General features: G+C 53.2%; 1 protein-coding gene and 1 pseudogene across 17 annotated transcripts in view; one reads left to right on the top strand and one right to left on the bottom strand.

Annotated features, from left to right (window-relative positions):
• The window catches only part of PALD1 (phosphatase domain containing paladin 1), a 150,261-nt gene that overhangs the window by 41,650 nt on the left and 92,134 nt on the right, over positions 1–16,477 (top strand). For 14 of the 17 annotated variants that reach the window (XR_012374226.1, XM_073878867.1, XM_073878869.1 and 11 more), the window contains exon 2: positions 15,999–16,212. Coding sequence is in view for 16 of the 17 variants with exons in the window: in XM_073878867.1 (XP_073734968.1) it covers positions 16,028–16,212 (185 nt within the window). In the remaining variant the exon portion in view is untranslated. Of the gene's footprint in view, positions 1–6,067; positions 6,614–7,834; positions 7,967–13,839; positions 15,589–15,998; positions 16,213–16,477 lie in introns of those variants that run through there. The other 3 variants (XM_073878865.1, XM_073878863.1, XM_073878866.1) reach the window with 3 other exon arrangements.
• Positions 9,194–13,284, bottom strand: LOC141370308 (tRNA methyltransferase 10 homolog A pseudogene; annotated as a pseudogene).

Below are 16,477 nucleotides of genomic sequence, written 5' to 3'. Positions count from 1 at the left end.
TATAGTGGGGATTTCCGAAGGCACGGTTCCTGCCTTACAGAGATTCTGGAACACCCCAACCTAATCCCCTGGCCTAGTAAGATGCACCTCCGCTTTATTATTATTTTTGTTATTGTGCCTAATTATTTGCAAAGGCCTGTTGAGATGTCTGTGCCTGGGACTGTAAGAGTTTCTTTGGCTAGAGTTGAGAGAACAAGGGTGGGGGCTGGGGAGTGGGAGGCTAGAAGGGGAGGCTGGGTCTGCTTGGCAGAAGTCATGGATCGCCCTGTAGTTCCTCCTTGAGTCTAAACTGAAGTCTTTTATGCTGATCTGTCTCCTCTGCTTGGCGTGCTTCATTCTGTGGGGCAGGAGAGCTCTTCCTCCCGGCCCTGCATGGACGTGCTAAGGGAGGCAGATGGGCCGGGACCTGCAGAGGCGAGGGTCAGAGACCCCCGGTCCTCGCCCTGCTGTCCAGCTGCCGCTGGGCAGTTGTCTGGCCTGCTCTGGACCTCAGTGTCCTCTTCTGTAAAATGAGAGGAACAGACTGGGGACTCGAAGGTGCATCTGACTCCGACCACGAGATACGTGTTGGTGCACAAGGTGGATTTACACTGTGTGTGTGTGTGTGTGTGTGTGTGTGTGTGTGTGTGTGGAGCCACAAGGCCCCTGCCCTGGGTGCAGACCTGCGGGTTTTACCCTCCCCTCCCCCGCCCCCAGCTGTCCCCTGCCCCACAGTAGGGGACCCCTCAGTGGTGACTTCCCTCATGTTTGTTCTGCAGCTGAGGCAGATGTTTCCGGCAGCTGGCCACTCAGCCTCCTGCCCTATTTTTAGCTCCATTGTTACCCTCCCCAGGCATCTGGCTGCCTGGGGTGCACATGACAGGCCGTGGCCCTGGAAGGGGGTCCTCTTCTCGGGGTCCAGCTTGTTCTCTGCCTTCCACTGGGTCCCTGGTTTAGGCTTCCCGTCGTCTCTTGGGAAAGTGAGGGTAGCGTCAGGGGAAGTGGGGGAGGGTGGGAGGCTGATGCGGAAGAACGAGCCCCGGCTGTGGAGCCAGAGGCCTGGTTCTGTTGTTCTGTCACGTAGTGAACTCTCTGAAGCCTCAGTGTTTCCATCTGCTGACTGGCACAGTGGCCGGTGCGTCTGCCTTTCTCAGAGGATTGTTCTGAAGCGGAAATGAGGTAGTGAACGTGAAATTTATTTAGGAAAAAGACATTTGGGACCTACAGCTATGGTGGGCTTGGCTCTGGGGGTGCCCTGGAGGAGCACTGGATCCAGAGCAGGGAGACGGAGCATGTGCTTACCAAACACCAGGCCAGGGAGCTCAGCCTGGGGTCGTGTGGGGCCCAGGCTGCCCGCTGGAAGGTTTGCAGGAAGAGGGGGCATTTCCACCGGGCGTTGGTGGAGGGCATGAGGGGGTGAGGGAATGGTTGGTGTTCCTGGCTCTGGGACCAGGGATGACAGATGCACAGGGGCAGGGAACCGCTGGATGTGTCCTGGGAGGTCTGAGCAGGAAGAGGCTTTGAGCATCTCTGGCCAGTAGCTCTGGAGCTTTCCTCCCTGGGAGCAGCCGCGTGGTGGGGCTGGGGGCAGGAGGCTCTGCATCTCCCTTCCTGAGCTGGCCGCCGGCAGAGTAGCCCTGCTTCTGGCTGTATCACACACTGGGCTGTGTTGCACGCTGGACTTTCATCAAGGATTGAAAGGGCTCAGCTGCTAAAATGTTTGAAAGCCTCCCATCCTGTCCAGCCCCCTCACTTTCCAGATGGCAATGAAGTATGGTCCAGAGAGGGCTGTGCTGAACTTGAGACCTCTCAGAAAGCCCAAGCTGGAGAGGAACGTCTCCTGGGGCTTTTGCTGCTCTGTACCGTAGGGCATCTGGGACCAGGATTTGCCTGGAAGGTTGGGGATGTGGAGGGCAATAGGGGGTGCTGAGGGTGGGAAGGGGGGGATCTTGACTACCAGGCAAGACTGAAAGCCACAGAAGTGGAGGGCTGGGGACAGGCCCCAGCACTGGGTCATGGATTTGCACAGCCTCTTGAAAGGATGCCTCAGGCCCTCATGACATTACTGGAGGTCAGAAGTGGGGGTCCAGCCTAAGGTCTCACTGGCCCTTTGGGGCCCAGTCCCTGGAAGTGGCCAGGTGAGTATCAGCAGGCCCAGAGCCCTGGGTGGGGTCTCAGGAAACTCTAGATTTCTGCTGACACTGAAATGCCCAGATGGCCAACTTCTTGGAGCTGGGCAGGTGAGCATGTCCACGTCCTCTTAACTCTGTTCTCCCGGGGTCTTCCCCACTGGCAGTTTTGGCTCCCCTTTCCCCCAATCCCAGGTGCATGGAACCTGGAGATGGACGGTGCCTCATACTCTTTCAGGAGAATGCCCTCCCGGAGCCGACTGGGCCCTCCTTGGGCAGTTTTACATCCCCTCCTCTCGCTCCTCCCTGAAAAATCCAACAGGCAGGGCACCTCCCATTCAGATAACACCTTTTTGTTTTCCAGAACAGCCCAGGAGGGCCAAAGAGAGACTCCAGATGGGGACACACCTGTAGTTAGTCTCTCTCTGCCTTTTTGGAGCAATGGAGGCCAAGCCTCTCTCTATAGGATGGAACAAACATTTAGCTGCTTGGAACTTTCTAAATCTCTGCGGCTGACTTGGGGAGAGCTGCTGCACCACACCGTCTAGCAATCTTTGGTGCTCTAATGGTGTCCTGTGTGCATCTCCTCAGCCACCCTGTGGGCCCTGGTGGCTAGAGACGTGTCACCTGTACTCTGTGAACCCCCACACCCCGGCACGGGCTGGGCTCACAGGATCCTGGTGTCGCTCTGCCTGACTCTTACGAGCAGGGAAACTTGACATTCTCCTGCGAGAGGGGAAAGAAGCAAGTTCTGTCTTGTTGCCATGTGGTGTGCGGTCACTGAGGGTCAAACCTAAAAATAATGGAGTGCATTAGTCAGGATTAGATTTGGCTGCGAATAATAGGACAAGCCAAATAACAATGGTTTATACAAGATGGAAGTTGATTTCTATGTCCTGTCCAAATCCAGAGCTTTGCAGCCCACGCCTGGGGTGGTGGTTCCACTCCTCCGATTCCTTGGGGGAACTTGACCTCTCCCGTTCCGAGGGTGTGGCTTCACGCGCTCGTGGTTCAAGATGGCTGTGAAACTTCAGTCATCACATCTGTGTTCCAGACAGCAGGATGGAGGAAGGGAGGAAAGGGGGGCTCATAGGGAAGAGTCTGGAACTTGCCACGTGACACTGCCCCTTATGTCCCATTAGCTGGGACTGGTCACAGGTACCCGAGGGGACGTAGGGAGGGGGCTCCTGCCCCTCATCTGGTTTGTTTACTACACATGGCAGGGAGGGAGGGGGTGGAGGCATGGTGGGCATTTTGGCCAAACCCGAGGACGGCCCCAGGCCGAGAAGTGGGGCCAGCACTTCCGGGACTGTGGAGTCTCCCCCAGGGAGATTCTCCCCGCCCCGGGGGAGGTCAGTCTTGACTTGGGACCAGAAAGCCCCATGCCCCAGGGCCAGCAAGAGGGAGCAGAGAAGCTCTCTGGGGGTTAGGAGGCAGCCCAGTGGCATCAGTCAGAACAAGGGAGGTGCACCAGCCTCTCCTGAGGGGGTCAGAGTCTGCCCGGCAAGTGTGGCCTGTGTCTGGGCTGCTGGGGCCACAGGGAGAAGACACGCTCCCCGCACCAGAGGGTGGCAGGGGGGCCAGGGGACTCACAGACTTGGGGGCTCGCAGAGGGGCTGCAGATGCTGTGACAGAGGTGGAGAGGATGCCGTGAATGCAGGGCTGCCCCAGGGAGTCCTTGCCCTCTCCCTCGAGGCCAGGGAGGGCCTCAGGACTGCCTCCCTGCCGCGGCGCCCTGGGCTTGCACACCACTTCGGGAGAAACCCGACATCTGCACTTGTATTCGAAACCCCTTGATTTTTAAGTACTGGCAGCTAATTAGAGTGGAAAATAAACCTGCAGGGATCAAGCAACCTCTTTGGCCTGCGGACTACGAACCTCCTCCCTCTAGATGAGATGCTTCCTGCGTCTTCAAGGGGGAGAACCTGGGGGAATGGGTGGAAGACTTGCTTCTTGTGAGGCAGCTTAACTTTTTAAAACTTTCATTTAAAAAATGTTTTCATCCCCAGTTTTGTATTTGGAAAACTTTCAAGCCTCCAGAAGAGTTGAGAGGAGCGTACAGTTAGGGTCTGTTCTCGTTGGTGGCTGATGTTCGCTCCATTTGCTTGTGCTGTCTGTCTGTCCCTGTCTCTCAACCACCTAAAACTGACAGACATCAAGGTGCTTCATCTCTAGACGCTTCATCTTGGGTCTCCCAGGAGCACAGTATCCACAATATCATCACACCCAAGGCGTTAACTTACTTATCCAACATGCAATCCATATTCAAAATTTCCCACTTGTTCCCCAGAATGTTCATTATAATCTTTCCTCCTTCCTTAATCCAGGCTCCCAGAGAGACAGAGCTTTCTGTCGGGCAGAGCTGACCTACAGGGGAGTTTCAGAGGTGGTGATGGGGCTCCCCAGGCTTGGAGGCAGGCAACTAGGGGTGCTGGAAAGGACCCTTTTCCTTCCTGAGGGTCCCAAATTCCAGGAGCCTCAGGGGCCATGCTGGAGCAGGCGGTGACAAGGGCCAAGGTGTTGGCTGGCCACAGAGCTGGCAGGAGCTGCTTCTCTGTCCTCCGCCTGTTAGGGGAGCCGGGAGGGAGGCTAGCCCCCACCCTGTGGCGTCTCCCAGCTCGGGCGCTCCATCTACAGTGGGACCTGCTGCCCCTTGCTGGCCCCCACTTGCCACAGCTCCTCAGTGGGCTGCCCAGGCCCTCTGCCCACTCTGTCCACTCCTGGCTCCAAGCCCACCCCAGTGTCATCTCAGGGGGTGACAGGGATGACTTCTCCCTGGCCAGAACCTGGACCCTCAGAGGCTCCCTGCTGCTTGCAGGCTGAAGCCCAGAACTCCAGGCCCGTCCCGTCCCGCAGTGACAGTCCACCTGCTGCATACGTGGTAATATTTCCAGACATTCCTCCACTTTCTGGTTTTAGCTTTTAGACCCTCGTGTTTTCAGTTTAGAAAAAAAGTGAAAACATTTTGGAAACACGCAGCTTAGCAGATGAAGTTCTCCTGCGATCTCAGACCCCTGGTGGCTTTATTTTATATTCTGATCTCATAGTTTTCAAAAGAAGGAGGCTGAGGGATGGAGGTGGCGGAGGGATAGGTTTGGGTGACCCTCAGAGATGTGAGACGATGGGCCATGCGGCAGAAGCCACGTGACTCTGCCTCTTCTGAGCTGTGAAGCCTGGGGAAATTCCCGTCGCTGGCCCTGCTTAGCTGCGTCCTCTGCTGTAAAGTTGGGGGGGTGGTCATAAGCCCTGTCTCACCTCCTTTTGAGGTTGTTGACATTAGCAAGGACAAAAACCCTGCAAAGACATGAGAAATCCCACCAGGCTGTATGAGTGGAGTGATTATCGTGGGCCCGTGGATGGCAATGGGCGGCGGGACTCGGGCGGGGGACAAAGACACAGAGCTGGAGGAGCACAGTTCGGGGGGGGGGCGAGGGGGCGCCCTAGGTGAGGGGCTGTGACAAATAACTAGGCTTTAACACAACGTTCCCAAAGTAATCTGTTCATCAGTGGAAATCGAGAAGCGATGGATAAGCAAAAGTAAAGTAAGTCAGTCACTCGGTGCCCCCACTCAGGAGTAAGTAAACATCCTTCCTGTCTTTTGTGCCTCCTTGTTGTGGGGTGCCGCCCTTGTTCCCATCACCGAGGAGCCAGGCGGGGTGAGGAGATAACGAGATGGAGCTGATTTGTTCCGTCATTATGTGTACAGCCCCTCCCCTGAGCCAGGCAGCTGACGGAGCCGGGAAGGACACAGGATGGCCCCTGCCAGGAAGAGCGTGCCATGGAAGGGAATGGAGTGTTCCATCTTGCGATGATCACAATGGGCTGTGGGTATGGGGGGGAGGGTGTGTGGGTGTGTCGTCAGGGAGGGCTTCCTGGAGGCACTGGGCTTTAACCTGGAGGGGGTGGGTGGAATGTGGGAGGGCGGGGGTAGGGTGGGGGAGGAGGGCAGTTCAGGGGAGAGGAGTATTGGGTGGGAGTGACTTCCCCCTCACCGTCTTGTGAAGCGCTGAGACCTGCTCCTCGGCGTCATTGCCCGCTCCTCTCGGAGGCCTAGAAGCTGCAGGTGCCTGAGGCTGGTCATATGCTCCTCTCATAAATATTTCCTGAGCATCTGCCAGCCGCTGTCCTGGTGCTAGGGCCGCTGTGTGGGCCAGGCAGGCGCTGCCGGAGAGGGACGGAGGGTGGAGGCGGTGGGGAGACTTGAGGTGACACGTATAACGCTGTCAGTGAGGCAACTGAGAAATAAAAGGGCTCGTGGATGGACAGGGACTGTGGTGTGGGGTGCTGTGGGCAGGGCGTCATCAGAGGCTCAGAGAGGCCTCCCTGAGCGGGGGCATTTGAGCCAAGACCACAGGAGGGGGCAGCCGTGTGAACAAGTTGCAGAAGGTTCCAGGCAGAGGGGTGGTAGGTGCGCAGCCTTTTTGAGGAGGTGTGGGCCGGGGGCGCTGGAAGAAGAAGGGCCCTGGGGCCTGTGGCTGGAGCGTGGAGGCAAAGGAGGACACGGAGTGAGTGAGGGCGGAGGGGCGGGGCCTCCTCAGCAGGGGACAGGCCTGGATGTTGCAGTGTGACCTGATTCCGGGTTTTAAAGGATCCTCTGGGTGCCGTGTGGGGGATGGATTGTGGGGGGAACGAGGGGAAGAGGAGCTGGGGGTCTGGCCCGGGTGGTGGCAGAGGTGGGACGGAGCAGGAGGGGGCAGACCCGTTCTTCTGTGGGGAGAGTTCCAGAGTGGGCAGAGGACTTGCCCAAAGCCACACAGAGCAGGGCTCTCCAGGTTCACGGTGACAGCCAAGAGCGGATGGAAACCTCCTTAGCGGCCTACCGGACCGAGTGGAATGGGGACTTGGAACTGTGTGTTAACCCCGCTCTGCCCTGTTGCTTGCTCAGGGTGGAAGCCAGCCGACCGCTGAGCCCGCTATTCCTCCCGACACTTCCATCTAATAGGCCTTGTCTGGGTGAGGCCCCCAGCCCCGTCAGGGAGGTTCATATCCAGTGGTGGCAGGGAGGGGACGTGGGAAGGAGGAGAGAGAAGTGCATGAGGACGGGACGGGGGTGGGGGGGTGATGAGTCGGAGCCCCTGCTGTGCATCAGGCTGGCCAGCTGTTGCTTTCCAGGCACTCACCGATTTCAGCCTCATACAGCCCAACTGAGGAGGCACAGGGACCCCCCTCCTAAACTGACACCCGGGGAAGGTAGCCACACACCCAGAGTCACTAAGGAGTGGTGGAGACATGAATCCTCCAGGCTTGGGCCCCAGAGCCCGCGCTTCCTGGAATCGGAGGCTCTGTGTCCCCAACTAGGTGCCAGGCCATTAGAGAGTCACTTGCAGCTTCCGCGAGTCCCCACTTCTCTGTCTGATAAGTGAGAATGCTGGCACGGGCTTCCCGGGGAGTCCCTGTGCCTGGAACAGGGTCATTAAGTTCTTACCAGCAGCAGGTGTGGGGCTCTACCCTGATGGCCCCCCGCTGCCCGAGGGGTGCCCGCTGGACCGAGGAGCATGGAGACTCAGTAGCACTGTCCCGGAGAAATGTCCCGTGGGCCACCTGTGGCATTTTAGTCACATTAAGAATGTGAAAAGAAATAGATGAATGTAAATTTAATAACGTTGTTTAACCCAATATATCCACATAGAATCATTTTGACCTGTATCAACATAAGAGATTGTTAATGGGATATTTTACTTTTTTTGGTACTAACTCCTTGAAATCTGTGTGCGTTTTACACCTCTGGCACATCCCGGTGACATTGCTGGATCGTTAGAAATGGTAAAGCCGTCTTCTAGAGTGGCCGTATGATCTTACACTTCAGTGACCACATCTGAGACCCACTTTGCTGCACATCCTCACCAGAGCTTACTGGTGTTAGTCTTTTTTTTTTTTTTTTTTTTAAGATTTTGTATTTATTTGCGAGAGAGAGAATGAGAGACAGAGAGCATGAGAGGGAGGAGGGTCAGAGGGAGAAGCAGACTCCCTGCTGAGCAGGGAGCCTGATGTGGGACTCGATCCCGGGACTCCAGGATCATGACCTGAGCCGAAGGCAGTCGCTTAACCAGCTGAGCCACCCAGGCACCCTGGTGTTAGTCTTTTAACATTTGTTAGTCTAGTGTGTTTCCCTGATGATGAATGCTGCCGGGTGTATATTTATATACTTATTTGGCATTTGCATATACCTTCAAATCTTTTGCTCATTTTTATTTTATTTATTTATTTACTTACTTACTTTTAAAGATTTCACTTGCTTATTTGACAGAGAGAGACACAGCGAGAGAGGGAGCACAAGCAGTGGAAGTGGGAGAGGGAGAAGCAGGCTCCCGGCGGAGCAGGGAGCCCGATGTAGGGCTTGATCCCAGGACCCTGGGATCATGAACTGAGCTGAAGGCAGATGCTTAACGACTGAGCCACCCAGGCGCCCCTTTTGCTCATTTTAAAAAAAGGGTTTTATTTTTAAGTAACCTTTACCCCCAACATGGGGCTCGAACCTACAACCCTGAGATTAAGAGTCGTACACTCCACTGGCCAAGCCAGCTAGGTGCCCCATCTTTTACTCATTTTTCATTGGATTTCTTGTTAATGTGGTACCAAGTTGTAAGAGTTGACACCTCTTTTTTTTTTTTTTTTTTTAGGGTCAGGATTAAATGAGATACTATATGTCAAGTGCTTTGCACCCAGAGATCCACCCATTGGCCTTCCCGGCATCCCGTCTCTGCAGTGAGGGCCACTGGCTATCTCAGGCAGGGTGACCACACACCCTGATTTGGCTGGCGTAATTACACACTCGTGCAATATCTGCTCAACACCATCTCCCTGTGCTCACAACAGAATCTTCCCCTTTGCTCAGGCTAGAGGGGGCGGGGCCCAGCCAGGGAGCCTCGGTGTGGGAGGCAGGAGCTCCGGGTTTCAATTCTGTCCTTGTGACTTGGAACACATTGTGTTCCCTCTCTGGGCCTCCGTTTCCTCATCTGTGGAAAGAGAGGGTTGGACTTGCTGGCCTCCTGGGGCGTAGCCCGCTCGGAAGCTGCTTTTGGGGGCCTGTGGTGACAGCTGGTTGTGGTGGTTCCTGGAGTCACATGCCCTGAGGTGGGACTTGGGATTTTGCAGGAGGGTCTGGGGTCCATCCCGGTGGGCAGGGAGGGAGGAGAAAGGAATGGGGCTGGGGTCAGTAGCTGATGTGCAGCTTTCCACTTCAGCCCCAAGAGCCAAACTCTGCTTTGGAAAAGCCCGCAGGGTTTGCCAAGCGTGGAGGTCAGGGCTGCTGCTTCGGGACAGGGACAAAGAAGGTGGGGACTTGTGAGCTTTGGATTACAGACGCGGAAACAGACCGTAACGGGGACGATTCAGTTCTTCAGAAACAGACTTAGACTCACGAGGTGTTTGGGCTGAGGCCTGAGGAGTCTGCTCTTGAACCTCCTCGGCTTGAATGCTGCCCCTGACCAGAAGCTCATCACTCTGTAGCCTGAGCATTTGTGCTGTAGCATCAGGCAGTCAGGTGATGAGCTGGAGCTCATGTTGAATTGTTCCTGGGGAAACAAGGTCACTTCCCTGCCACGGATTCCACAGGGCGGTTTCTTTTCTTTCAGGAATGACTGCGTGTGGAGGCAGGAGGACGCGTGTCCGTGTGGGGGGACTTCCTCAGACGTCATGATGGCTGTAGTCCAGATGATTCTGTGGCTCCTTAGCTGGTCGCTGAGGGCTTTTGTGGGTGAAATGGGGCCTGGAGTCCTCGATCCCTCCGTGGGAAACCGTGCACCTCTCTCCCTCTCTGGGAGGCTGTGTCTGGGGTGCTCTGGCAGAGAATGGAGTGGCTGAGTGAGGATCCAAGAGGGAGGGAGGGTGTGGGGCGTGCTCTGGTTCTCAGGGTCAGCTGTGAGGAGGCAGGAAGGCAAACTGATGAGGAACAGTGGTCAACCACTGCTGTCAGCCATCCCCCTCTGAAAATGGACATAGTGAGACCAGGACCTTATGGGTTTGTTGGGTGCCTACTGCTTTGTAGGGGCTTTGAAGTGTTAACAGGCAGACACAAGGAGAAGGTGAAGGAGGACCTACGTTTGGTGGAGAATGTTCTTCCTTGAATTTAGGGTTTTCTTTTTTCTTTCTTTCTTTCTTTTTTTTTTTTTTTGTGCCAAGAGCCCCTCTAGCAATCTGGCAGAAACTCATGGACCCCCTTTCCAGAATGTTTTCAAGTGCACAGACTATGCAGGCTTATAGAGGAAGCAAGTTGTATTCAGAGAGGTATCAAAACACTAAAAAACAAATTGGTGATGTAGTAATACATGTCGTCAGTTACTATTTTGTGAACAAGATAACCTATGCGGTAAACTAAGGCTAACTTTTTTTTATATACAATTATATATATTTTTTCATACATGCTTAGATTATTTACAGAAACATAGTTATATTAGCTTGCATATTATATGCTAATAGACAGATGCACATATAAAGTTAACTTTATTCACTTTAAGAACCAAGAAATATTTTATTTAACAGAAGTACATAGAGAAGGAAAGGATATAGCTAAGAGCTGTTTCCTTTTAAATTTAAGACAAAATTGATACTCAACATCCTTTTAAAATAATCTAGCCTGAAAAATTACATTTGTAATTGAAATAATTTACCACCATTATTGAAATTAAGAAAATACATTAAGGAGAGTCTTTACTCTTCAGTGATTGCTTTAGAACCACGAAAAGGCATCACAGAGGAGGAACAGAGATGGGCTCCATAGTCCAAAAGAAATAAATTGTTGAGCTTATCAGTCTGATACTTCTTCCTAAAATAACTGCATTCTTTTGAAGTAACTGAGTTCAATAAAAAAGGTGCAAATAGGAGGTAGCCTCCCATACAGAACATTTTGGTAGACTTACAGGAGATTTATGAATATCTCTCCACAACTAAGTAGGCAATAAATCAGAAAGACACTTGATATAAACATAAAAAAATAAAACTGAAACGTCAGAAGGCACATTCTAAAAAATATAATCCAGTGAATAAAAGAGAATGAAGGTTTACCAATAAAGTAAAATCCTCAAGAAACTGTTGAGACTTAGAAAATTATTTTAAAAATTAAACATTTAAATTTTATGCAAAAACAAAAATACTTTCTTATAAGGGCTTTTTATCACTTAGCTCTAAAAAAAGTTTTAAAAATTCACAACAGAAACAAGAGGAAATAAAATTTTCTCCCAACTAGAATATTCTATGAAGCACCTCATTTTCTCCTTAAGTTTTCCTTAAGCTAAAAAAACAAAAAACAAAACAAAAAACAACAGATGACATTAGTATGATACAGAGTTAACTCTAGATTCATTGCTATTTTCTTTATCCTGCTTTTCTTCTTCATGTGGTGATTCTAGTTATTTCTGCTATTTTCTTCCTCACTGGAATCACTGTCCAATCCATCTTCAACCCCGGCAGATTTCTTGTTATGCAAAGAACCTTCACAGGCTTTGTCTGTGGGAACAGCTCCTTTCTGTTGGGGTAAGACAGTAAAAAATGCTTCTTGCCTTTTTCTGGTTTCCAGATATTCCAGAATAATCTCAAACACATGATTAATTGCCAAAACCTTTCTACTATTCATCTTCACAAAAGTTCTAAGGGGGAGCTGTGCACGATCAATTCCATGATCTGATGCTTGTTTATATGTGAGTCCCTTGTGATGGGACTCACCTAACCCTCCAATCACATAGGCCGTTGATTCATCTAATTATTTCAGTACATTAGGTGAGTCTGATGTTGGATAAATCAGATCTTCTTTCTTTATGAATTCACTAAAAAACCTCTGGTTTGATGCGGATATCCTTCCAGTTGACCCATCCTTTGTCATTTTCATCCATGTTCTTTTTCAACTGACCTACATGGCTTGTCAAATAAAACTGCACGGGATGCAGTGCTCGTCGATTTTCTGCGTAACATTGCTGAATCTGCTTATGAAGTTTCTTTCTTTCTTTTTTTTTTTTTTTTTGCTTATGAAGTTTCTTAATGTCCTTTAATACCATCAAGCTGTCAAAACTGCAGTCGATAAGGCGGAGTGTACTGTGAACAACATCTCTTCGGATACGTTTTCTGTCATTTCCATCTGAGTTTGATTCCAGTTGACATTGTCCCTCTAATTGTTTTCTCTTGCGCTTTTCCTTCCGCTTTTGTTTGCGGAGTTCTCGTTGTTCTTCCCATTGTTTCTGTTTAATTAGCTTCTTCATCTGTCCTTTAGATAATGGTTCAAACCCTTCACCTAATCTTGGCTTCTGGCTCTTCTCTTGATCTTCACTTAAGCTTTGCTTTCTTTCAACATTAGAAGACTCAATAAATGCTGGCAACATTTCAGAGGTCATTATTTGATGCCTCTGAAAATACTGAAAGGCGAACTCTTCATACACTAGGGACCGGATCCCGACCCCCAAACAAATGTTGACCGTAGGCCAAGGCTTACTTTTATTTTGTAAAGACACATCCATGACAAGGCTCTTGTCGCTCAGCTTGGATGGGGACGTTCAGCTGGAGTGTGCCTTTGATGGGCGCACGTCCGCATGGCAGACCCCCAAGCGACTGTGATTGTCCTTTTGGTCTCTGGTGTTGAGAACCCCAGTTTGCAGATGGCACGGCAGCGTCTTTATAGCTCGCTTGGCACAGTGAGGCTAGGCTTCATTCTGGAATCCTTGGGATTCGCCTGCTCATAAGGTCACTTGTGAGAACCTGGGGGCTCAGACCGCCAGGCGCACAGTTGCCCAAAGTTGGCCAGTCACAGCACCCCAGCGCCTGTGGGCAGGGCCCCGGGTCCCTGTGGCTTTAAAGGAGGGATGAGTGCAAGCCGTGTTTCCAGACAACAGCACGGCGGCAGTGGGGTGTAAACCGCCCGCAAGGCTCCATGGCGACCACGTCCCAGTCTCGGCGGCACAGTGGGGATGACAGCCTTCACTCATGATCTGACAAAGTTCTGGACTAGCATAATTGTTTACAAACCATCCAGGCTCTACGGACCACGTCTTTCAGTCTGCCTACATTCCACCCTGCCCTCCCCATTCTCCCCCCAAGCAAAGGTTTGAGCACTAGGGACCCCACTAACACCCCGCCCCCCGCACCTTGCTGACCGCCTTCCCTGGTAGTGGGCAGTTGGGGCGTGACCTCCAATCTTAGGAGCCAGATCTGTTTGAATCTGGAAGAGGCTTTTGGACCACGCCATCCCTACTGCGTGATTTTAGGGCTGGGGACATGGGGAAGTTGCTCGGGGCCCTGCAGCACAGGGCCAGCAGGAGGAGGCCCCTGGGCTGGTGAGGCTCACTCCAGGCAGAGTGGAGAGAGGTTTCAGGAGGAGTTTTACAGAGTGGGAGGCCTGGAGATCCCGGGGCTTCACCCTCCTCTAGACAGTTCGGAAGCCAGTCAGCTTTCAAAGGATATTGTCCCTCCCCCAGCCCTCTGGCCTGCAGCTGTGCACATGTGTATGATGTCCCGGCTGCCCTGACAGGGCACCAGCTGGGGCCTGTTGTCGCCCGTGGAGCCCGTGAGACACGGGGCTGGCTGGAGCTGGAGCTGTGGGGGTGTCGGCTGCAGCTCAGCCCAAAGCGGGCAGGGCCTGGCCTGGCTAGGCAGCTGTGGGCAGCTGCTGCCTCCTGTAGGCCCTTCCCATTTCCTGTCCCTCATGCCCTCATTTGGGACAGTTACCCGTGCCCCTGTTCCTGGAGGAGACTGTTCCTATCCATGCCTCCTTGGCCCAGGCTGCTGGGAGGGGTCCAGGGAACTTTGGTGAGCTGGGTTGGGGGCCTGCCAAAGCAGGGGAAGTGGAGAGAAGTTTCTGGCTCCGCTCTTGGCAGGCTGGGGCCCACTTTGGAGCCCCTCATGCTCTCTGAGCAGCCCGTGTTTCTGTTTAGGAACAGAGGCTCATTCCATCCACGTTTGACGGAGACAGAGAGGGAAAGTGGGAGAGAGGGATGGAGGGAGGGAGAAATTGGACAGTGTGCAGTGGGGCTCTTATAAACACAAGTGTGCATGTTGACAGAGCTGTCACGTGGCTACTGGGAGTTGTCAGGGATGACAAGGCAGGGCTGGAGGGAGAGAGGGAGCCCTTTCCAGACCGCAGAGGGACAGGGACAGGTGGTGGTTTGGGAAGGTTTGAGGAGGGGTGGATGAGTCCAGTCATTCTGTCTAGGCGGCTCTGGGGATGGGGAGCCCGAGTACTCAGGGCCTGGGGGAGAGAAGGCTCAGTGAGCTCAGCCTTCACACTGACCCGCTGACCCGCTGCCTCCGCCACCCTCTTCCCCGGGTGCCACTGCTGGTTTCCAGAGGGCGGGGTGGCTGGAGCAGATTGTTCCCACCATGTGGAGCAGTTCACCCCGGGCTGAGGGCGGCTGAGGGAGTTGTTGTGTCTAGGGACGGCTCCTCACACCCTCCAGCAACTCCTCACCCGTCTCTGGCCGTTTCCCCAGACATTCTCTTATTTGTTAATTTGTATAACTTTATTACCCAGTGTTCAGAGGAGAAAAAGCAAAAGGAGAAGACACGAACGAACTCTCATCTCATCACTTGGTGGTAACTCACATTAGCATCTTGATGTGTATCTCCCAGGCTTTTCTCCTGATACACTTTCATGAACTGGAATGGGACTGTAGCCTGTTCTTGCCTTGCAACCTGCCCCTATCCCTGTGTCTCCATGTCTTTCCAGATCCATCAGTATGATATTTTCAATGGCTATTTAACCTTTGACCTTAGAGATGCCCCTACTTTATTCAGCAGAGCCGCTGTTGTTGGCTGGAGGTGGTTACCCGCGTTTTGCCGTTGTAAACAACACTTCCGGCAGCAACACATCCCAGAAGCCTGGTTTTTGCGAACATCCCTAAGTATTTCTCTGGGAGAGAGCCCCACCAGGGGAATTGCTGAGTCCACCAGGGCACCCAGCCTGCCTCGTGGGGGGCGGAATCTTTGGCTGTTGATGGGGACATTGATGATGGGTGATGTCAAGTTCAGGGGCCTGGTGCTTTCACTGAACCCTTGGATGTCCCCAGCCTCATTTCGTGATATTCATGGCTAGAGTGACCACCTGTATCCTGTGTCCATCCACATTCTCTCTCTCTCTCTTTTTAAAGATATATTTATTTTAGCACGCATGTGTTCGAGAGAGAGAGAGAGAGCACGCAGTGAACAGGGGCAGAGGCAGGGGGAGAAGAGAGAATCTCAAGCAGACTCCCTGCTGAGCACGGAGCCTGATGCTGAGCTTGATCTCATGACCTGTGCCGAAATCGAGTGGGATGCTTTTTTTTTTTAAGATTTTATTTATTTATTTGAGAGAGAGAATGAGATAGAGCATGAGAGGGGGGAGGGTCAGAGAGAGAAGCAGACTCCCCGCTGAGCAGGGAGCCGGATGCGGGACTCGATCCTGGGACTCCAGGATCATGACCTGAGCCGAAGGCAGTCGCTTAACCAACTGAGCCACCCAGATGTGCCCCATCCCCCCACATTCTTCAGAGCCAAGCTTGACTTCCTTCTGCACCTGCTCCAGGTCTTCCCACTTCTGTCCGTCTGCGGGGGGGGGCCCTGCCTCTGTGTGGCCTGACCCAATCACTTAGAGCCCGAGGTCCTGACCTGGTGTGGAGGGCTAACCCCTTCCTAACAGTCATATTTTTGCCAGAGGAGTGTAACCGTAAGGGTTCAGGGGCTGTGTCTTTATGTCTCTTCATGTCCGTAACCCCCCCAAAGCAGAAGCCAAGGGACAGGCGCAGGGTAGGCATTCAGGGAGCATTGGGAGGCGGCACACCTGCCCTCTGTCTCCCGCTGCAGGCTGAGCTGGCGCTTTCTGGGCCTCAGACTTGGCATCTGGGCGATGGGGGTGGAGGGGGAGCTGGGCTAGGTCCCTTCCCGCTGTGGATTTTCCCACCCCTTCCCCCCACTACATGCCTTCTCATCCCGCAGGTTTGGGGTCCTGAGGCTGCCAGCGGACTATGGGTACTACGGCCAGCACAGCCCAGCAGGCGGTTTCGGCGGGCGCCCCCTTCGAGGGCCTCCAGGGAGGCGGCACGATGGACAGTCAGCACTCACTCAGTGTCCACTCCTTCCAGACCACAGGCTTGCACAACAGTAAGGCCAAGTCCATCATCCCCAACAAAGTGGCCCCCGTCGTGATCACGTGAGTGGCGGGGTGGGTGCGTGCGTGTGTGCATGTGTGTGCGTGTGACCGTGTCCCTGGAAGACATGGTTGGGGCGGCTTCCCGGAGGAGTGGTGGCATAAAGCACTGAGTCTACAAACCGCTTTCATAGATGAAGATACTGAGGCCCAGAGAGGTTAAGCAGTTTGTCTGGAGTAACACAGCAAGCAAGTGCCTGAGTGGGTCTCCGTTGTGGGTCTCTTAGCTCATGTCCATAGGGCCGGAAGCATGGAGAAGGAGAAGTGG

The sequence above is a fragment of the Callorhinus ursinus genome, unplaced genomic scaffold, assembly GCF_003265705.2.
Source record: "Callorhinus ursinus isolate GAN/ISIS: 27379988/994484 unplaced genomic scaffold, GSC_fseal_2.0 scaffold31, whole genome shotgun sequence".
Taxonomy (NCBI): Eukaryota; Metazoa; Chordata; class Mammalia; order Carnivora; family Otariidae; genus Callorhinus; species Callorhinus ursinus.
Note: the sequence above shows the minus strand (reverse complement) of the source record. Positions and strands in the feature narration are given on the sequence as shown.